Source organism: Oryctolagus cuniculus, chromosome 12, assembly GCF_964237555.1.
Source record: "Oryctolagus cuniculus chromosome 12, mOryCun1.1, whole genome shotgun sequence".
Lineage (NCBI taxonomy): Eukaryota > Metazoa > Chordata > Mammalia > Lagomorpha > Leporidae > Oryctolagus > Oryctolagus cuniculus.
The window spans coordinates 232,943-254,440 of NC_091443.1; the positions used below are offsets into that span (position 1 = coordinate 232,943).

Below are 21,498 nucleotides of genomic sequence, written 5' to 3' on the forward strand. Positions count from 1 at the left end.
GGAGGGAGCCGCGGGCACGCACATCTGGCCCGGGGCGCTCGCTGTCGGGAGACCGGGGAGAGCAGCGCTGCTCAGCCGGGGAGACAGTGCGGAACCGAAGCTCCGGTCCACGGTTTCGGAAACGTGTCCTGTAGTGGCCTCCGCACACATAGCCTCCGCCTGGCCGGAGCGGCCTGCTCGCCCTCCACCGCCCGCCTCCAGGGGGCGCTGCAGCCCTTGGCGCCCGAGGGCGGTGCCGCGCTGCCCGCACTTCCCCTCTCGCTGCGCCTCACTTCCGGTGGCGGTGGCGACGGCGGCACCGGCGGTGCGGCGGAGCATGGCGGGGGCGCGGCCCGCGTCGGCGCGCACGGGGCGGGCTGGGGCGTTCCTGTCCCCGGCCCCTTGAGCACGACGGGACAGGTGAGGACTTCTCCGCCTACCCAGGCTCTCAAGCTAATGCGACCTTTCCGGGGCGTTCTCGCCGGCGTTTCTTCATGGGGTGGTCTCCGGCCACCCGTGCCGCACCCCGGGCACCTGCGCCGTGCCCTGGACCCCCGTGCCGGCGCTCGGCCACCTGCGTCCCTCACGGGACACCCGTGGCCCCTCCCCTCCCCTGGACTCCCGTGCGTCCCGCTGGGCACCTGTGCCGTCCCCTCTAGCACCTGTGGCCCCTTCCCTCCCCTGCAGCCGTGCCGCACCCCGGGCACCTGCCCCGTGCCCTGGACCCCCGTGCCGCCGCTCGGCCACCTGTGTCTCTCACGGGACACCCGTGGCCCCTCCCCTCCCCTCCCTTGGACCCCCGTGCGTCCCGCTGGGCACCTGTGCCGTCCCCTCTGGCACCTGTGGCCCCTTCCCTCCCCTGGACCCCCGTGCCGCCGCTCGGGCACCTGTGCCGTCCCCTCTGGCACCTGTGGCCCCTTCCCTCCCCTGCAGCCGTGCTGCACCCCGGGCACCTGCCGCGTGCCCTGGACCCCCGTGCCGCCGCTCGGCCACCTGTGTCTCTCACGGGACACCCGTGCCGCACCTCGCGCACCTGTGGCCCCTCTCCCTGTCCTGCTCGCGTGCCGCACCCCGGGCATCTAGACCGTGCTCTGGCCCCCCATGCTGCCCCTTGGCGTCCCCTCGCGCTGGAAGCCATCACAGGATGGAAGATCCGCGCCCCTGTTCCCCGGGAAGCACTGGCTTAGCATCTGCCCCCGTCCCCCAGCTTCAGCCAGGCTCTCACCTCTGCTCCGGAACACCCAGAAGGACCTGTGCCCCCACCCGCCAGGCCCGGTACTGGGTGGCTAGGGCGGCCGTGGTTCTTTCCTGTTTGGAGCCTGTGAGGGTCTGGTGCGGGTGGTGACAGCAGCCGGGGATTGCGAGATAAAGGGTGGCCCCAGTTAGCTGGGGTGGCCAGGGAGCACTTCCTGACCCGCAAGGGCAGGCAGAGGGGACGGATGGCCCTTAGACCCCCCAGTTGGCCAGGGCTCGAGGCAGTGAAGGCGAGGGGAGAGTTGGGGCGATGGTGGGGTCACCGGGAGCAGTGTGTGGGTGAGTGGTGTGGCTGCATGGACATCTGCAGCCTGACCCAGGTGTTTGTGGAACATGAAATTAATGGAGGAGTTTATTTTAGTGTAAAAACTTGTGAAACCCGCACGGAGAGCTGTGAGGAAGTGCAGGGTGCTGCCCTTGGTGACGGCGTGTCCGGCCTGGGGGCCCAGGTTCCTGCGAGTGGTAGCTGACGGCAGAGGCCCAGCGATGCCGCCTACTGTGGACGTGGGTGTGCACATTCCTCTTCAGGATCTCAGCTCCAGTTACTGTGGATTTACAGAGAGGAATTGTGGGTTATGTGGGAATTCTGTTTTTAATTTTTTGAGGAACCTCCGTACTGTCTTCCACAGCCAGTACCATCTTATAGTACCAGCACCTGAGTTCCGGTTTCTCTACACCCTTAACCATACTTGTTGTTTTCTGGGTTTTTTTTTTTTGGTTGTACAATCCTTGCTGAGTGTGAGTGTGAGGTGGCATCTTCTGGTTCTGATTTGCGTTTCTCCGCGACCTGGAAGAGCATTCTGTCGGCTTCTTGGCCATTTTTGTATCTTCATCTGAGAATTATCTGTGCGGGTACTTCATCTGCTTTTTTTTTTTCTTTAAAGATGTATTTATTTATTTGAAAGAGTTACACAGAGAGAGAAGGAGAGGCAGACAGAGAGACAGAGAGAGATAGAGAGAGAGGCCTTCCATCTCTTCACTCCCCAGTTGGCCACAATGGCTGGAGCTGCGCCGATCCGAAGCCAGGAGCCAGGAGCTTCTCCTGGTCTCCCACGTAGGTGCAGGGGCCCAAGGACTTGGGCCATCTTCCACTGCTTCCCCAGGCCACAGCAGAGAGCTGGATTGGAAGTGGAGCTCCCGGGACTCGAACTGGTGCCCATAAGGGTGCTGGCACTGCAGGCGGTAGCTTTACCTGCTACGCCACAGTCCCGGCCCCCATCTGCTTTTAGATTGCGTTATTTTATTGTTGGTTATGTAAATCTTTGTGATCTGAGTATTAGCTCCTTGTCGGATTTAATGTCTGCGGATGGTCTCTCTCCTCCCCTCTCTGGGCTGTGTTCCGGGAGGCACGGGGGTTTTCCAGTCTGATCTAGCTGAGGTCTGTTTGTCCTGTTGCCTGTGCTTTAGGCCCTGTGTTGTCGCCAAGTCTGGCGTCACGAAGCTCTTCTGTGTCTTCTTCAGGAGCTGTGTATTTCCCTCAGGTCTGTAATTCATCCTGGCTTGACTTCGGTCAGTGGTGTGAGGTCAGGATCCGCGTTGTGCTTTGCATGCGGAAATCCAGTTTTTCCAGCACCATCTGTGTCCTTTTCCTCTGGCCACAGGCTGCGGGGCTCTGATTCGCCTTGAAATCAGAAGTGTGAATCCTCCAGCTTGTTCTTTAAGATGAGTCTTTATCTGCAAAAAACACCCTTGGGACTTTGATGGCGCAGCGCTGAACCCACTGCTGCCCTGGGCGTGTGGGCACCTTGCCCAGGGGATGCACAGGACTCTGACACTCTTCCTCCCGGTGGACGGTCCCAACAGCTGAGCACACGTGGAGGGGACTCCTGCCTCCGTTCTGTTTCCAGACGCGGAAGCCCACTGCCGACTGCTCTGGGAAGGGGAGGGCCGAGGGACCTGGTGGGAACCGGCGGTGTGCTCGCCTAGACCTGTGCTGTGGCAGACTCTGCTTCCTTCTCTTGACCTCTGGACTTCTCATGCAGAGATGTGACGATGGATCACCATGCTTCCACCATCAAACCCCGAAGAATCCAGAACCAGAATGTCATTCACCGCCTGGAGCGCCGGCGGATCAGCTCGGGCAAGGCCGGCACCCACTGGCATCAGGTGCGTGTGTTCCACCAGAACGTCTTCCCCAACTTCACGGTGGTCAACGTGGAGAAGCCTCCGTGTTTCCTGCGCAAGTTCTCGCCTGACGGACGCTACTTCATCGCCTTCTCCTCGGACCAGACGTCTCTGGAGATCTACGAGTACCAGGGCTGCCAGGCAGCCCAGGACCTGCTGCAGGGGTGCGGGGGCGAGATCCTGTCCAACGGCAGCGACCAGCGGGCGGTTGGCATCCGGGGCCGGCTCTTCGAACGCTTTTTTGTCCTGCTGCACATCACCAATGTGGCCGCCAACGGCGAGCACCTGAACCGGGAGTGCAGCCTGTTCACCGACGACTGCCGCTGTGTCATCGTGGGCTCGGCTGCCTACCTGCCGGACGAGCCCCACCCCCCCTTCTACGAGGTGTACCGCAACAGCGAGTCGGTGACTCCCAACCCGCGGTCCCCGCTGGAGGACTACTCGCTGCACATCATCGACCTGCACACCGGCCGTCTGTGCGACACGCGCACGCTCAAGTGTGACAAGGTGGTCCTGTCCCACAACCAGGGGCTGTACCTGTACAAGAACATCCTGGCCATCTTGTCGGTGCAGCAGCAGACCATCCATGTCTTCCAGGTGACCCCCGAGGGCACCTTCATGGATGTGCGCACTATCGGCCGCTTCTGCTATGAGGACGACCTGCTCACCGTGTCGGCCGTCTTCCCCGAGGTGCAGCGCGACAGCCAGACGGGCATGGCCAATCCCTTCAGGGACCCTGTCATCAACTCCCTGAAACACCGCCTGCTGGTGTACCTGTGGCGCCGGGCAGAGCAGGACGGCAGTGCCATGGCCAAGAGGCGCTTCTTCCAGTACTTCGACCAGCTGCGGCAGCTGCGCATGTGGAAGATGCAGCTCCTGGACGAAGACCACCTTTTCATCAAGTACACGAGTGAGGACGTGGTGACGCTGCGGGTCACAGACCCCTCCCAGGTAGCCCCGCCCCTGGGCTGACCCCAGAGCACATCTTTTTATTTTTATTAAGATTGATTTATTTATCTGAAAGGCAGAGTTACAGAGAGGCAAAGGCAGAGAGAGAGAGAGAGAGAGAGAGAGAGATATCTTCCATCCGCTGTTCACTCCCCAAATGGCCACAGTGGCCAGAGCTGGGCCAATCCGAAGCCAGGAGCCAGGAGCTTCTTCCGGGTCTCCCACGTGGGTGCAGGGGCCCAAGCCCTTGGGCCATCTTCTGCTGCTTTTCCTGGGCACATGAGCAGGGAGCTGGATTGGAAGTGGAGCAGCCAGGACTTGAACCCGCGCCCATGTAGCATGCAGCCATCACAGGCAGCGGCCCCACCCACCACACCACGGCACTGGCCCCAAGAGTACGTTTTGCATAGTCTGAATTTTTGCTGTCCCCAGGCTCAAACTTAAACTCGGCTCCCTTTGCCTGGCCTCCGTGGAAGCTGAAGCTGAAGCTGTTGACCTGGCCTGGTCTCTGCGGTTCTGTCCGATTCTCCTGCAGGGCGTTTTCATTTCCTGTAGGGAGGTCCGGGTGCTGCCCGGCCCCTGCCCTTGGAGGCTGTGCCATCCGTCCTGGCGTGGGGACGAGTGTGCTGAACAAAGAGGCAGACCCTCTATGGGTCTGCTCAGGGGTCACGTCAATCCCTGCCCCATGAGCCCTGTGCTCTTGACCTGTGATCTTGACCCGAGTTTGCCTGTGTCCTGTGGGAAGGGCACTGGAGAGCTGGGGTTTCTGCCCTCCCAGGCCCCACAGGGCTTTCAGTTCTGGTGAAAGCTGGGGTGTTGGGGGCCAGGCTCTGCTCAGACTCGAGGTTGGGTTCGGGGTGTTTTGTGATCGAGTTCTCCACTTAGCACTGACCAAGGGAGAGGCCGACCTTCCTGCCCTTTCCCCTGTGAGGCCGGAACGGCCAGCGTGAGCTGGGTCTGCTCCGCGCTGATCTCTGGTGCTGCTGGCTCTGCCCTAGGAGCTTGCCGGTGCCTGTGGCGGAATGTCTTGTCACCTTCCCTGCTGAGTCAGCCCTGTTGTGAGACGGGGAGTTCCGAGTAGAGATAAGCCTTCTTTTTTACCCAATTTCTTTCCGGTCGGTCAGTGAGGAACTCACACATTGGGAGGTCTTGTGCGTCCAGTCCTGGGACTGCCCTGGAGGGTGGGTGGGCAGGTGCTCCTTGTGAGACTGGTGGAGCCTGGCAGGACGCAGTGTCGCCCAGGGCTCGGGAAGGGAAGGACCCAGTCTGGTTTAGGTCTGAGCTGTAACTCCCTTGTGTTCTCTGATTGCTGCCCAGGGTGACCTGGTTTTTGATGGTTGCGGTGGCTGTGGCCTGCATTGGTCCCTAGTCACCTGCATCCGTCCCTAGTCACCCTGGATCCGTCCCTAGTCACCTGCATCCGTCCCTAGTCACCTGCATCCGTCCCTAGTCACCCTGGATCCGTCCCTAGTCACCTGCATCTGTCCCTAGTCACCTGGATCCGTCCCTAGTCACCTGGATCTCTCCCTAGTCACCCTGGATCCGTCCCTAGTCACCTGGATCCGTCCCTAGTCACCTGGATCCGTTCCTAGTCACCTGCATCCGTCCCCAGTCACCCTGGATCCATCCCCAGTCACCCTGGATCCACAGGTGACCTCTTCTAAGTGTCCTTTAGATCCATTTGCCCAGCTTATCCTCCTCACCCTTCTCCCCTCTAATTCGTGGGTTCCAGCAAGGCATCCTGGCTGGAGCCTTGATGATGGACAGGTATCGTGCTCGGTTAGCATCCAGCCTCTGTAATGAATGGCCAGATGTAGCTTCCGGGAGATGGAGAGAGCCTGCAGCATAAACCTTGGGAGGGGCTGAGCCCTGGTAAGGCGGTGGGCGGGGTCCAGAGATGGTGCAGTTCCGAGCTCCCATGGGAGAGTGGGATGCTGAGTGCGGTTTAGTTCTTACTGCTCTCCTCAAATCAGGCTTGGGGCTTGTCCTCCGGGGGCTCTTCTGTCTCCTGTGGCATCTGAGGCTTTTTAGGGTCCCCTTCTGATCCTCGCTGCTGCAGACCTCACATGTAGCCACACCGCAGACGGGGAGGAAACCGAGGGCTCTTGGTCCAGCAGCGCCCTGTGGGGATGCAGCCGCCTGGGTGGTCTCTGCGTTGGAGCTATCCTGAGGGGACAGTGACCGCCTCTCAGTGGAGCTGTCAGCTGTGCACACACGGGAGGAAACAGTGTGCCAGCAGGCAGCCTGGCTGCAGATGACGTTCTCAGCAGGAGAGAAAATTAAGTCTGGCGTTTTAAGAAATTTCTTTTAAACTCATGGTGGATTTGGGAAACAAATAGGAAATAAACACTTGGAAGGAAAAATACTGATTTGTGTAGTTTGAAAAGTGAAAGGTGGAAAACTTGTGTGCACCCATGCTGCGCGCCTGGTGATTTCAGAGCTCGGAGGCAGTGGGCAGTCGGTCAGTGCTGGGCCTCACAGAGTCCTCCTCCTTCCCCAGAACCCACGGAGCCATGTTTCCCCCTCCCACAGAAGCCGTGGTGCTCCTTTGGGCGGCTGAGTCTTAACCCTGGTGCGCTGGGTGTGGCGCTGTCTTCTGTGCAGGCATCTTTCTTCGTGGTGTACAACATGGTGACGACGGAGGTCATCGCAGTGTTTGAGAACACGTCGGATGAGCTTCTGGAGCTCTTCGAGAACTTCTGCGACCTCTTCCGCAACGCCACCCTGCACAGCGAGGTCCAGTTCCCCTGCTCGGCTTCCAGCAACAACTTCGCAAGGCAGATCCAGCGCCGGTAAGCCGCTCCGCCAGGCTGAGCAAACTGAATTTCTCTGTAGAAAAATGGCTGGTGCTGGGCCGGCGGCCATCTCTTTCAGGAAACCTCTTAGTCTGTGTCCACTCGGCCTTGGCTAGCACCCTGGGCGCTGTCCTGGCCAGCCCCTGTGGAGTTAGTGCACGGCGCTGGGTGTTCTGTGCTGTGATGTGGTGCACGGTCACGCACTCAGCTGTTTGCTGAGGGAAGGATCGAGGACGTCGTTTAGAGCTTCGGCTAAACATGGTGTGTTGAATATGTGCGTGTTCCTCTGCTGCATCCCAAACCCACTAAGATGACGGAGGGAGTAAGAGGGGCAAATTTCTAAGGACAGAGAAGGGAGAGGAGATGATTGGAGGCAGGAGTTGTGTGTGTGTGTGTGTGTGTGTGTGTGTTTGATAAGACAGTTTCTGTCTGTATTATTATTTTTTTAAGATTTATTTATTTATTTGAAAGGCAGAGTGACAGAGAGGGAGGGAGAGACACAGATCTTCTACTGACTGGTTCACTCCCCAGATGCCTGCAGCAGAACAGCAAGGTCCTGGCTGGGCTGAAGCCAGGAGCCAGGAGCTGCATCTGGGCTTCCCACGCTGGGTGCCGGGGGTCCGTAACCTGGACTGTCTTCTGCTGCCTTCCCGGGTCACCAGCAGGATGCTGGATTGGAAGTGGAGCAGCAGAGACTTGAACTGGCACTCCAACATGGGATGCTGGGATCATGGGCTGTGGCTTGACGTGCTGGTCCCCAGGAGGCAGGGGATTTTGACAGACTTGGACACTGAAAATCCAGTGAGTGAGTGATGGCTGACCTGGAAGGCTTAGAGCAGAGGCTGAGTCTGCAGAGCTGAGTCATCACGGAACCAGAGGACTCGGGGTGGGGCCCTCGTGTCCCTGCAGGCCTCTGTGAGGCAGGTGGAACCAGAGCTTTGCCGATGTTCTGGAAGGAGCAGTTGGGTCTCCTGCATCTGTCCCTAGTGACCTGCATCCGTCCCTAGTCATCTGCATCCGTCCCTAGTCACCTGGATCCGTCCCTAGTCACCTGGATCCGTCCCTAGTCACCTGCATCCGTCCCTAGTCACCTGGATCTGTCCCTAGTCACCCTGGATCCGTCCCTAATCACCTGCATCCGTCCCTAGTCACCTGGATCTGTCCCTAGTCCCCTGCATCCGTCCCTAGTCCCCTGCATCCGTCCCTAGTCACCTGGATCCATCCCTAGTCACCTGGATCTGTCCCTGGTCCCCTGCATCCGTCCCTAGTCCCCTGCATCCGTCCCTAGTCACCTGGATCTGTCCCTAGTAACCTGCATCCGTCCCTAGTCACCCTGGATCCATCTCTAGTCACCTGCATCCGTCCCTAGTCACCTGGATCTGTCCCTAGTCACCTGGATCTGTCCCTAGTCACCTGGATCCGTCCCTAGTCACCTGCATCCATCCCTAGTCACCTGCATCCGTCCCTAGTCACCCTGGATCCGTCCCTAGTCACCTGGATCTGTCCCTGGTCACCCTGGATCTATCCCTAGTCACCTGCATCCATCCCTAGTCACCTGCATCCGTCCCTAGTCACCCTGCATCCGTCCCTAGTCACCTGGATCTCTCCCTAGTCACCCTGGATCCGTCCCTAGTCACCTGGATCTGTCCCTGGTCACCCTGGATCTGTCCCTGGTCACCCTGGATCCATCTCTAGTCACCTGCATCCGTCCCTAGTCACCTGGATCCGTCCCTAGTCACCTGGATCTGTCCCTGGTCACCCTGGATCCGTCCCTAGTCACCTGGATCTGTCCCTAGTCACCCTGGATCCGTCCCTAGTCACCTGGATCTGTCCCTAGTCACCCTGGATCCGTCCCTAGTCACCTGGATCTGTCCCTAGTCACCCTGGATCTGTCCCTGGTCACCCTGGATCCGTCCCTAGTCACCTGGATCCGTCCCTAGTCACCTGGATCTGTCCCTAGTCACCCTGGATCCGTCCCTAGTCACCTGGATCCGTCCCTAGTCACCTGCATCCATCCCTAGTCACCTGCATCCGTCCCCAGTCACCCTGGATCCATCTCTAGTCACCTGCATCTGTCCCTAGTCACCTGCATCCGTCCCTAGTCACCTGCATCTGTCCCTAGTCACCTGCATCCGTCCCTAGTCACCTGGATCCGTCCCTAGTCACCCTGGATCCACAGCTTCCCCCCTCCGCCCAGGACGGGGCCTCTGAGGAGCCAGAGCTCAGTGAAGGGAAGCCTTCCTCGGAGCCTGCTGAGGTCAGACAAGGCTCAGACTGCAGCTGCCTCAGGCGTCCCTGGCCTTAGCCTCCTGCAGGGAGCGTGCTCTGGGGAGTGAGGCAGGTCAGAGCTTGCGGCACTGGTGCCCAGGAGCAGAGTGGCCACGCCTGAGTCGGAGGTGCTGGTTCCTGGACAGCGGACGGCCCTTTCCTCTGTCCCTGGGTGGCCAAGTCCACTTTGTTGCGTCCCCGTTCAGTGTAGAAGGGATTCTGGGAGTAGAACGTAAATCAGATTGTGCTTTTTCCATTGTGAAATGAATTTTCTTTTAAGATCAGAGAGAGAGAGAGGGAGAGGGAGAGGTCTTCCATCCAATGGTTCACTCCCCAATTGGGTGTAAATGTGTAAATGGCTGGAGCTGGGCTGATCTGAAGCCAGGAGCCAGGAGCTTCTTCTGGGTCTCCCACACGGGTACAGGGGCCCAAGGACTTGGGCCATCTTCCACTGCATTCCCAGGCCACAGCAGAGAGCTGGATCAGAAGTGGAGCAGCCGGGTCTCGAACCCGTGCCCATATGGGATACTGACACTTCAGGCCAGGATGTTAACCTGCTGCGCCACAGCGCCGGCCCCTTTTGTTGGGTTTTTGTTTTCTTCTTTTTGGCTGTGGAGAACAGTGCTGTGGGGAGTGCATGTCGGAGGTGTGGCAGGGTCAGCTTCTGGCCCGAGCACTCCGAGCTGACGTTGCCTGCATTCGGAGGGGCTGGACTTCCAGAAGCTGGTGTCCCGCAGGAGGGAGTGGCCGGTCCACGCTTCATCCCAGCAGAGGACCAGGAGGTGCCCCAGGAGGGTCAGAGGCAGCCCCGCCCCAGTTCCCAGCACCCCACACACCTTCCCTGTTCGGTCTGAGGCTGTCATTTGGGAGAAAGGACGTTGACCTGTTCCGTTGACGGACGCCACTTCTCCTTGAGCTTGTTTGCAGGGTCCTTGCTAACATTTGGAGCCTTTGCAGCCAGATGCTCGGTGTTTGAGCTGCCGTTCACAGTCGCAGAGCGAGTTGTCCTCAGGCTGGCATTGTCAGGTTAAAGCCCAGGGCAGGTTTGTGCCCCTGTCGAGAATGCCTTCCTCACAGGTGCTTTGTTGTAGGTTCAAAGACACCATCATCAACGCCAAGTACGGGGGGCACACGGAGGCCGTGCGCCGGCTGCTGGGCCAGCTCCCCATCAGTGCCCAGTCCTACAGCGGCAGCCCCTACCTGGACCTGTCTCTGTTCAGCTATGACGACAAGTGGGTGTCAGTCATGGAGCGCCCCAAGACCTGTGGAGATCACCCCATCAGGTACAGGCGTCCTCCGGACGTTTCTCTGTGACTGGCTGCTTCTGTAACACCTGTGCCTCTGTCTCATGAGTCCTGGTCTCACAGATCTCTCCTGCTTTTTGCTCCTCAGCTGAACGTTACGTTGAGTCAGTGCTTTGCACCATCCTATCCCACACGGTGCTCAAACACATTACAGACGTTTCTGATTTGTCCCGTCTCTTACAGTCTGGGGAGCCGGGGGACTGGGGGAGCCCCACGCCCCATGTGAGGAGTGCTGGATGCACACTGCTGTGTTGTAAGATTTATTTGAAAGGAAGAGTTAGAGGGAGAAAAGGAAATAGGTCTTCCATCCCTTGGTTCACTCCCCGAATGGCTGCAATGGCCGAAACTGGTCAAGCTGAAGCCAGGAGCCCAGAACTCCATCCGAGTCTCCCACGTGGGTGGCAGGAGCCTGAGCACCCTCCCAGGTGCATTATCAGGGAGCAGGATTGGAAGTGGAGCAGCCAGGACTCGAACCTGCGCTCATGTGGCATGCTGGCATTGTAGACAGGAAGTGGAAGAGGTCGGAGCAGTAGTGTCAGCCATGTGTGGTCAGTAGCCTGTGGCCGCCTTATTCTGTGCCCGTGGCTGCTCCTGGCCCAGCCTCTGGTACTGAGCGTGTGCCACCTTCCCGCCCCATTAGGTTGGAGTGAATGTAGCCCTGGCCCTCCTCAACTCCTGAGCCTGCTTACTTCATGACTTCCTTGAATTATTCCTGGGAGTGGGATTGTTGAGTCAGCAGGCATGAAAATCTTTTCTTTCTGGAGGGGGAATCGTGAGGTCTCAGTTCAGGGGGTCTTCATTCTGTGGAGCCCCTCCCCCGATTCAGTTCCCACCCTGCTACACCTCTCTCGTCCCTGACAGCACGTCGCTGTGTTGCATCTGCACACAGGCGCTTGTATCGGGAGGGCTGCCAAAACCTGCCGTCTCCCTGTGTCACATCGAAAGTTAAAAGCTGTGTGAGAAAGGAGAAATTCCCCAAAGACTTGGTCCTTAGCAATGAAAGACTCACAGGAGTGCATTTGACACAGCGGACGACACTGCCGTCCCACACCGGATGGCTGGTCTGCACCCTGGCTCTGCTGCCGATTCAGCTACCTGCGAGTACGCACCTTGCGAGGCAGCAGATGAAGGGAAAGCCCAGGTAGCTGGGTCCCTGCCACCCACGTGGGCGCTCTGCAGTTCCCAGCCCCTGTCTTCAGGCCTAGCTCTGGCCAGTGTGGGCATTTGTGGGGGACGCAGAGGATTGGAGCCCTGTCTCCTTCTGGCTCTCCTGATAAAAAGGAGCGAAACTTAGCTGGGCCTGATCTGCCTGGAGCTGTGTGGAGCCCCGACCGTGGGTGGCCTCTGAGCCCTTAACTTAGTTTGAGCAGGCTGAGGGACTGCAGATTCTGTGCAGAGAAAACGGGAAGTGCCTCCCTGTGGGTTTATGCTGAGTGCGAGCTGTCGTATCTCAGGTAGGTCGGGTGAAACGCAGTCACTTCTGTTTTCCACGTGACGGCCTAACAACGCGGAGCTCACTTTCCGTTTCCCGCTGTCTGTGGCAGGAGCTCTGCGAGGGGCAGCTGATGGTGGGTGGGGCGGCGTGCAGCTCAGGTGGCCGACCCCGGCTGCTGGGGGCCGGGGGGCTCCCTCGTCAGCCCGGCGCTCTCCCCTGTCCCCGTCTGTTCAGGTTCTACGCCCGCGACTCCGGCCTGCTCAAGTTTGAGATCCAGGCGGGCCTGCTCGGCCGCCCCGTCAGCCACACCGTGCGGCGCCTCGTTGCCTTCACCTTCCACCCCTTTGAGCCTTTCGCCATTTCTGTGCAGAGGACTAACGCCGAGTACGTCGTCAACTTCCACATGCGACACTGCTGTACGTAGGCACCTCCGAGGCCTCACCCCTCCCCTCAGGGGGCTCCAGAGAGGCGCCAGGCTTCGTGGACTCCCGCCTGGCGGGGCTGTGCTGTGCACAGGGCCCCCGCCGAGGGCTTCAGGCCCACTTGCCTCTTTCCTGTGGGCGTGCCCAGCGGTGACTGAGCCCATTTTGTTCTCTGGGCGGCTTTTACTGCTCTGAAGAAGGGCGTTGCATCTTCCAGCGCGCGCGGCCGCCGCTACAACAAGAAAAATAAAGCCTTGGTATTTTCTTACCTAAATACCTGCCGTTGGATGAGTGCCTCAGCTCCGGTCACACGCCCTGGGTTCCAGGAGGGACTGAAAACAGCTGGAGGCCCTGGCCGGAGCAGCAAGTGGTGAGTGCCAGCGGGGAGACGGTCGCCTGCCAGGGCTCCCCGGTACTCGTTTGCCCCGGGGGAGCTGCGGCCCTTGCACCCTGTCCTGTGGAGGCTGGCGTGTCCCCTCAGTGCACACAGGTGGAGAGTGAGCTGCTCACAGGAGCCTGCGTAGGCCGTTGTGTGAGTGGTGGCAGCTCCCAGCTCCAGTGGCCCTGAAGAGAGCAGACCGGTGGCTCCTGGGAGGATGGGCAGCCGCCTGTCACGTTCCCTTTCCCGTCGTGGTGGGGAGGGCAGTTGCTGGAGCGAGTCTCGTGGGTTCTTTTCCTCAACTCAGTATAGAAATAAAGAGCCGGGGAACAATTTGCAGAGACTTACTTGACAGGAAAGAAACTTTTGATTGGCAGGCGACAGAGAACGCGTCCGGCCTGAGAGGAGCCCAGGCGGAGAGCCCGAGGGGGACGCGGGCTCTGAGGAGGTGTCCCGGTGTCTAAGGCGTCACTGTGCTCACTGGGTGGGGGTGCCCACTGGATGGGGTTTCTCACACGCATGTGGATTGGCTTGGGGCTCATGGAGGTAGCGGGTGGACGTGGGGATTTCCTGGAGGTGTCTGTGTCCTTAGGGCCCAGCCCCCTCCCCTGCCAGCTCTGGGTCAAAGATGGCAGCCACCTGGAGGTGTGGCTTAAAGCCCCAAGGTCACACAAGATAACCAGGGTCTCCTGGAGCCAGTCCCACTCTCCCCAGGGAGAGCCCCCTCCTCTGCCAGCTCTGGGTGGAAGACTGCACCCACCCAGGTGTGATTTAAGGCCGTGAGGTCACACACGCAGCACAGAAGCTATCAGTGGGGGAGATGCTGGTCGGTGTGGAGACAGCTTTCCAGCCGGCGGCCTGCTTGTGGAGGATGTCCTACCTGCGTCTGAGGGGCCACAGACCCCAGCCCCACTGCACGGCATCATTCTTACCCAGATACCAGAGATCTGGGGCTCTGTGTTTGACCTCATGGTGCACCTGCCAGAGAGGTTAGCGTCATCCCTGTGAAATAGGCCGTTCAGGGTGGGCCGTGTGCCACGTTCTTTCCACCACCAAGACCACTTCCTTTGGGAACTTGAACAGGGTGACCCGAGGGGCCAGGTCCCATTGTCCCCAGCATTGAATCGCCAAGTTCATGTTTGGCACAGAATTTGAGCACCTGCTCAAATTCAAACTCGCTGTGCTAGTATGCGGAGGCTGAGACCAGAGATGGAGTAGAGGTCGTCAGAACAAAGTCACGTAGTGTCTCTGGGTACAGGGGGAGGAGGGCAGGGGCCTTGTGACCAGGGCAGAGGACACGCATGGCCAGCATGCGCAGTCACAGCGGCAAGGAGGGGCTGGGAGGCTGTTGGCAAGGGACTGGCCGTCTATCGATGTGGCCGCAGTGTGCCTGGGCTTGGGTGGCAGGGCTGACTCAGCAAGGGGCTGGGTGTCGTGAGGCAAAGGCCTTGTGCAAGGTGCTGGGCTTCCTGTTGGGCAGGTGCAGGGAGCATTAGAGGGACCTTGAAGCATCTGGAAGGCAGTTTGCAGGGGGTGGGGGTGGGGTAGAACGGTTGTGTCCTTGTGAGTCCCGGCCTCCGCTCGCTCCCAGACCCTGTGGTCCTCACTCCCGCACCTCTGGTGCCCACTGCCCGTCTGTCTCCTCTGCCTCACTCTGACCTCGCCCTCAGCAGCTCCCTCCTCACCTTACTGCCCGCCTGTGGGTGATCTGAGACCTTGGACACCTCTTCCCTGACCTCACCAGAGCAGCTTAGAGTAGAAACTTCCAGAAGCACCCAGAGCTGCTTATCCTAGTGTTTCCCCACAGCCACGGCAGCATCCAGGTGGCTTCCAAGGTGTTTCTCAGCCGCGTCCTGGAGCAGCAGGGAGGCTCTGCCTGGTCGCGAGGCCCCTGTCCCTTAGGGCATGTGTCACTTCCGCTCTGTTCCCTTGGAGACACCCTCCACTGCCAGCACCCTGTGCCGTCGGTGTGGGGGCAGCAGGTCGCCGCTGGGCACTGGATCTACTGCAGCTGGCACCTCCTGTCCCTGCCTCTGTCCTGTCCCTGCCTAGGTTGCGTGGTCTGACCCCCTCTCCTTGGAGTCATCCTCACCTTCCTGACCTCAGCCCTGCGGGGGTCTGTGTCAGGACGACAGCTGAGGGTCCACAGACCTCCTCTGTCTGAATTCTTCCCAGTGCGGCCCCCGCAGAGTCCTCTGCTTCCCCCTGGGGGCGCTGGCCCCTCGAGGCAGAGTCTTGGTCTCCCTCCCCGCCCCTGGTGGACTTCATCGCTTCCCCTGGCTTTAGGTTGCGGGCATGCGGATGGTGCCCAAGTCCCGCCCCTTCCCAGAGCCCCAAGTTCGTATTTCCCATGATCTCCAGCACTGAACGGTCACATCACACGTCCTGCGGGGTTTGCATGCGGCCCCAGGGTTCGGTTTCTCCTTTGCCATCTTTCTCTGTTCTGCTCCCTCCCGTGTGTCCTGTATCACGCAGGGGAGGTGCCCTGAGCAGTGACTTGGTGGAGACTCCCCTGCCCCTTTCCTGGTGGCTAGGAGGACCCCAGGCCACATGAGCCAGCACAATGGGCCTGGTTCAGGTCAGTGAAGCTTTGGGGACCATTTCTCTTTTTTCTTATTTATTTATCATTAATTAATTTTATTTATTTATTTGACAGAGTTAGAGAGAAAGGTCTTACTTCCGTTGGTTCACCCCCAAAAATGGCCACTACGGCCAGAGCTAAGCGGATCAGGAGCCAGGTGCTTCTCCTGGTCTCCCATACGGGTGTAGGGCCCAAGCACCTGGGCCATCCTCCACTGCCTTCCCCGGGCCACAGCAGAGCTGGACTGGAAGAGGAGCAACCGGGATAGAATCCGGCGCCCCAACCGGAACTAGAGCCCGGTGCCTACATGGGATACGGCGCCACAGGTGGAGGATTAACCAAGTGAGCCACAGCGCTGGCCCCGGGACCGTTTCTCTTAAGAATGTCAGAAAACAGGCAGCCTGAGCTCTTGCCTGGGGTGGCAGAGTGAGGAGGGGACCCCGGCTGCAGGTGACAGCAGCTGCTGGGAGCACAGCCCTGAGACCACCTGGCCTCACACATTGAGTTTTCTGTGTCTTGCAATTGAATACATTAATAGCCGCAAAGAGAAAGGCGTGTTCCCTGTGGAAGGATCCATGATAGATTCGGTTCCGGTTTCCATGAGGCCAAGGCAGTGGCTGGGATGGCAGCAGGATCCCTGGCTGTGCTACCGCCCCTGCAGCGTTACCTGAGGCGCCTGGCATGTCTGTGACTGCCAGGGCACCGGCCCCTGGAGCCCCTGTGCGGCGTTCAGCTGCCCCGCCCCATCCGGGTTTTCTGTCCGTCACTTCTGTGTCGCTGTCTCCACAAAGGTCCGGGGAATCTCAGGAAGCCTGGGAGAAGTGAGCTCTGGAGAGCCCTGGAGCCGGTCAGGCAGAGCTGCCTTGTGGACCACACTTGTTGATCAGCCCTGCTTGGTCAGCGCCTGTTACCAGAGGACGGGGGAGGAAGGGGGCGCGAATAGGTTTGGACCCTGTGCCTTGGGGCCCCAGTAGGTTGGGGAACAGCACATCCCGGGGTGTGCGGAGCTGAGTGTCCTGCAGCAGAACTCTGCCAGACAGGGGTGCTGGCGCAGGCAGGCGTGTGGGAAAGGTGGAGAATCAGCCTCAGATCCAAGCTGGGAGGCGGTGGGGGTGGGGGCACTGCACCCCTGGCTGGCGTGGGTGCTGCGTGCCCAGCTCCACCCAACTGCAGTTTGCCTGGCAGAGCGCCTGCTGCCAGTGGCGACAGCACCTGGGCCCTTCCAGGCGCTCCGAGTCCTGGGCGCAGCAGGGGTGACATCAGGAAGGCCATGGCTCCCACATCTCCATGGCCAGGCTCACCCAGAAAACATCCGCATTTCAAGAGTGGGGAGTGAAACGTTTCCAGGTTATCCACGAGCCTCTCCCTTGCCCCCTTCCAGCCAGGAGGGGCGGGCCCAGGGCCTGTCCCAGGAGCGCACATCCCGTCCCGACCTCCACCACACCCTCCTGTCTTGTAATCTGTGCTTCCTCCCTCCTGCCAAGTTCCACACGGCCTGGAACTGCTCTGACACACGTGTGCGCTCTCAGGGCAGGGGCTCACTGGGCCTGACGCCACTCTGACACACGTATGAGCTCACTGGGCCTGATGCCGCTCTGACACACATGTGAGCTCTCAGGGCCTGACGCCGCTCTGACACACGTGTGAGCTCACTGGGCCTGACGCCGCTCTGACACACGTGTGAGCTCTCAGGGCCTGACGCCGCTCTGACACACGTGTGAGCTCACTGGGCCTGACGCCGCTCTGACACGTGTGAGCTCTCAGGGCAGGGGCTGGCCCTGGTGCAGGATGCACGCACTGCACATACAGCTCATTCACTCCATCCACAGCTACTGGGCCCAGCCTCTGGTGCTGCATTCCGGCTCTGGTTCTGATCCAGTTTCCTGCTCTTGAATGCATCCTGCCTGGCTGGCAGCAGTGACAGACCGAGGCCTGGGTCCCTGTTGCCCACCTGGGAGAGCCGGTGGAGTCCCCAGCTCCTGTTTTGACCTGGTCCAGCCCTGGCTGTTGTGGGCATTTGAGGAATGGACCAGTGCACGGAAGACCTCTCTCCCTCTGCCTTTCAAATAAAATAACAATGTAAACCTGCCAACTGTGAACTCAACAGAACCCAGACAGTGGCCAGAGTTCTCACTCTGGGGCCGAAGTGCCACAGTGAGCTCTGGCAATCTCGGCGAGGGAGCTACCGAGGATGGAGGCGTCTGGGAACAGCAGCTCCTCACTGACTGTGACGCAGCAAGGGCACTGCCCGCGGCCGTGCCAGCACAGAGCTCCGTGGCCACGACATAAGGCAAACTCTTTATTCTTGGAGCAGAGGCTGCAGCCTGGGCCACACTGCCTGCTTCCGTCTAGACTGCAGCTCGGGCCACACTGTGCGGCTTACCCACCTCAGGCGTCTGCCTGACTTCCCCGAGAGTCCGAGAGTCTCTGCCCCCTCAAAGACAGCCGAAAGGGAGCTTCCCACGAGGTCCAGCTGGGGGCCAGGGCAGGGCAGTCCCTTCCCTCACAGCCTCCTGGCCTTCCTGGGACGGCAGCCGTTGTGTGGGATGGGGGTGTTGTCTGTGATGGAGATCACTTCCAGGCCCCCCATGGTCAGCCCCTTGATGGCAGACTGGAAAGAGCAGACACGGCGGTCTCAGCCAGGGACCCGTGTCTCCAGGCAGGGCTGGGGGTGGGGAAGGTAGAGCCAGTGGCCCCTCGACTGACCCTGACTGCGACCCGATGCTGTCCACTCTCAGGTCTCCCGCCACGGCTCTCACCCGCCCCTCGAGGCTTCTGCAGGTTGACTCGGGCAGTCTCCTCCCCGGAAGACCCCCACCCCGCCCTGCCCCCAGCCAGTGCTCCTTACGCCCAGGAAGTGAGAGGTGCCACCTGCTGCAGGGGCAGAGGTCACTGCTGTGGGTTCCCGGCGGCTGGGCATGGGCCACGAGGCCACACTCGCCTGCAGAGGGATGGCCTTCCCCTTCCCAGGGCCCAGCGGTCACTTACCAGGCGTCCTGGCCCCAGGCCCTTCACCACCACTCGGACGTGGGTCACACCCTTCCCTGAGGCTTTCTGGAAAGACGTGTGCAGGCGTCAGTGCAGCAGAGCGGAACAGGCCTTGGGGCACCAGGGCAGTCAGCAGGGGACAGGCGGGGCCCAGCACAGCACTGCCACCTACTGGACACTGCTGAACACTGCTCCGGCTTTTCAAGGACACCCTGGAGGGGCTTCACATGGAAGCCACCTGTGGCCCTGAAATCGTGTGGGCATCTCACTGGTGGTGCTCTGCTTCCAGTGGGACCGTGTGCGAGGCCTGTGCCACGGGCGACAGGCGCAGGCTTCAGTCCACACCCAGCTGGGTTCAGCTGGGGCGGGGGAGTGGCTGCAAGGCTCTGAGCCCCACACTCTGAGCCTCCGCAGGTGCCGCCGAAGACTGCGGACCACGAACACAGCCTGCTTCTGGAAAGATCCTCACTCACCCACGTCCCCCCGCACCACGGACCCCACCCCATCCCCATGCCTGTTTAAGGGGAGGGGTCTCAGCGCCCAGGCCTCACACCCTGGCTTCTCCTTCCTAGGTGAACCGGCAAGTGCAGGCACGGGGGGGGGGGGGGGGGGGGAGGGTGGCCCTTCGCACAGGCCCATTCAGAACCACCAGCCCGCGAGCCACGGGGGACGGAGACACTTACCGCGGCTGCGGCTATGCCTGCGGTCTGAGCGGCAATGCCAGTGCCCTTCTTGGCGTTCCGAAACCCCTCTGTGCCACAGGAAGTGCGGGCGAGGGGCTGGTTGGCGGCAGACACCACCTGGATCTGTGTGCTGGGAAAGTGGGGAGGTGCGTGATGTGACTGAGAAATGGGAGGGGGCTCAGCGCTGCCCCCGCTGGGAGCACAACGAACTCCAGCTGCTTCCACTCGGAGCCCACGGAGGAACGGGAACCCCGGTGGGGTAAGGGGCCCGAACCACCGCGGCCCGATGGGAACCCAGGCCTCCTGCCACCCATAAGGAGCCACGCCGGCCCTCCGGCGGGGGTGGGGGCATCGGCCCCTAAATCAGGCACCGCGACCCTGTCTGCCCCTTGTCCAAAGCTTAGTTTTGCACATCGGGTAGTTTCCAGAGAGACTTTCGTGAGGGAAAGTTTCGGACGCACAGCAAAGCTGAAGGAAACCCTGGGTCCCGCCTGGTGCAGCTCCCCGCCCAGCCCCGGCCAGGCCTCTCCGTCTGGACGGGCACCCGAGCCCCCGCCCAGGCCTTGCTGCCTGTGGGGTGGGCAGCCTGGCCATGCTTACTTGTTGTAGGACGCCTTGATGTGAGCGATCGGGATCTCCTCAAACCTCTTTCCTGCCCACCTCAGCGAGCTCTCCTGCCCTGGAGCGGGAGGGTAAACGCTGCAATACAACAGCGAAAAAGTTACTCTGGTTTCCCCTTAAATCGCGGAAGTACAGCACCGGGATCCAGCGGCCAGTCGGCGGCAACCGCGCAAACGTGAGCAGCCCGTCGGCTCCTCCCTCCTCGGGCCTCCTCGGACTCCTGGCCGCCCGCCCCGCAGGAGCCCTCGGCCCTGCCTGCAGCCCCCGAGCTGGCTGCCCGCCCTCGAGGGAAAGCGCTCGTCGGAACTTCCGGTGCCGTCTCTGGGCTGCCCGCCCTCCCCTGAGCTTCCTGCCACTTCTGTCCCCTCCGGGGGTCCGCTTCTTGAACCCACGAGGGTCACATGTCGGCCACCAGGGGCAGGGCCGGCACGGCTGACAGGCCCACGCTGGCCCACGGTGGTCTTCCCTGGGGCTGGTGTCGTGGCCACTCGTGACCCGGCACTCGACGTCAGGGCCGGTTCAAGCCCCCTGCTCACGGCCTGGTAAGGCAGCGGAGGCCCAGTGCTGGGCCGCTGCACCTGCGGGAGACCCGGATGGAGTCCTGGCTCCTGGCTCTGCGGCTGTCTGGGAGTGCAGTCTCTGTGGCTCTGCCTCTCAGACAAATAATTTTTTTTAAAAGGCTTTCCTGGTTTTCTTACTGCCCACTCTGCTTCCTCCTCCTCAGTCCACAGTGCTCTGCCCTCCGCCCTCCGCCCCTGTCCGCTGCCGCAGCTTCTGCCTGGCGTCCGCCACCCGCCCGCCTGTCCCGGGACTGTGCGCCCCCCCCCCCCAATCTTCACAGGCGCAGCTCCATCCTCCTGGTCGCTGAGGCCGACAAGTGGGGTCTTCCTTCACCCCGATATTAGCAAGTCCTGTTGGCCTGACTTTCCTTCCACACCCAACGCTGGGCCCACACCCCCTGCACCCCTGCTCGGGCCCCCGCGCCCTCACCGCAGCCTTGCACACTAAGCACTACCCCGCGCCCTCACCGCACCCCCTGCCCTTTCACCGCTCGGAAGCCGCTCGAACGCCGGCTCCCACTCTCCTCGGCTCAGCGTCCACCCTGAAGACGGCCGCAAACCCGGCCAGCCCTGCCCGGCGCTGTCCACCGCACTCAAGTCCGCTCCGCCGGCGCCGCGGACCGCGACAGAAGACACCCGGAGCCCCGGGAGGCTGCGGGCGGCACCCGGCCTCCGTCCCCACCCCCGCGTGCCCTGCTGCGGACCCGGCTCCTCACCTGAAGCCGCCGCGCCCCGCGGATGCCTGCTGCGCCTGCTCCGCCGCCTCCGGCTGAGGCGCGCCTTGCAGCGCCCGGGCCCCGGCCACGCGCCTGCGGGGAGGGAAGCAAAGCTCGGGAGTCGGGCCCGACGGCTCCTGCGACGGAGGCCGAAGCGCGAGGGGTCGCCTGCCTTACCCGGTTGTCCGGGGCAGAGCCCAGGATCGCAGCAACCAGGACCCGGCACCCCGCACGACCTGCATGGCTCGAATTGGTCCCGCTCGGCTCCCGTCGGCGGCGCCGGCACGGTTGGGACACGGCCAGCACCATCGGACGCCTGTGGGAGGTACAGGAGGCCAAGTCCTGTTTTCTCTTCGTAAGAGCCATTGAATATTCTCGTTCAAATTCAGGTTCTCTACAAAAACCAGAGTTTATGGCCAGCCTGGGAATTCCTCCATTTTT

General features: G+C 61.1%; 2 protein-coding genes across 4 annotated transcripts; one reads left to right on the plus strand and one right to left on the minus strand.

The window, feature by feature from the left end:
* The first annotated feature begins 246 nt into the window (after positions 1-246).
* Positions 247-12,803, plus strand: DET1 (DET1 partner of COP1 E3 ubiquitin ligase). Its single transcript, XM_008251727.4, has 5 exons — positions 247-399; positions 3,216-4,308; positions 6,910-7,097; positions 10,460-10,651; positions 12,342-12,803. Exons 2-5 carry the CDS (start codon positions 3,226-3,228, stop codon positions 12,529-12,531), a joined length of 1,653 nt encoding a protein of 550 aa, XP_008249949.1. The 5' UTR covers positions 247-399; positions 3,216-3,225; the 3' UTR covers positions 12,532-12,803.
* Positions 12,804-16,222: 3,419 nt separating this feature from the next.
* MRPS11 (mitochondrial ribosomal protein S11) lies at positions 16,223-21,382 on the minus strand. Of its 3 annotated transcripts, XR_515688.4 has the most exons (7): positions 21,235-21,382; positions 21,058-21,150; positions 19,761-19,859; positions 19,161-19,290; positions 18,478-18,543; positions 17,877-18,100; positions 16,223-16,393 (listed from the first exon to the last, which is right to left on the minus strand). XR_515688.4 is itself a non-coding variant. In XM_017339421.3 (6 exons), the coding sequence occupies exons 1-6, from the start codon at positions 21,297-21,299 to the stop codon at positions 16,373-16,375; spliced, it is 474 nt and encodes a 157-aa protein (XP_017194910.1). In that variant the 5' UTR covers positions 21,300-21,382; the 3' UTR covers positions 16,223-16,372. The 3 variants fall into 3 exon arrangements, 2 of the variants coding, with proteins under 2 accessions (XP_017194910.1, XP_008249950.1); XM_017339421.3 differs by lacking the exon at positions 17,877-18,100; XM_008251728.4 differs by lacking the exon at positions 16,223-16,393 and having other exon boundaries at positions 17,776-18,100.
* Positions 21,383-21,498: the final 116 nt, after the last annotated feature.

Excerpts from the sequence above, each read along its gene's own strand:
- DET1 (XM_008251727.4), top strand. The coding sequence starts at position 3,226 with ATGGATCACCATGCTTCCACCATCAAACCCCGAAGAATCCAGAACCAG. Across the intron at positions 4,309-6,909 it reads GGGTCACAGACCCCTCCCAG|GCATCTTTCTTCGTGGTGTA; the intron begins GTAGCCCCGCCC and ends TCTTCTGTGCAG. Across the intron at positions 7,098-10,459 it reads GCAAGGCAGATCCAGCGCCG|GTTCAAAGACACCATCATCA; the intron begins GTAAGCCGCTCC and ends GCTTTGTTGTAG.
- MRPS11 (XM_008251728.4), bottom strand. The coding sequence starts at position 21,299 with ATGCAGGTCGTGCGGGGTGCCGGGTCCTGGTTGCTGCGATCCTGGGCT. Across the intron at positions 19,860-21,057 it reads GCGGGGCGCGGCGGCTTCAG|CGTTTACCCTCCCGCTCCAG; the intron begins GTGAGGAGCCGG and ends GTTGTATTGCAG. Across the intron at positions 18,544-19,160 it reads CAGGCATAGCCGCAGCCGCG|AAAGCCTCAGGGAAGGGTGT; the intron begins GTAAGTGTCTCC and ends ACGTCTTTCCAG.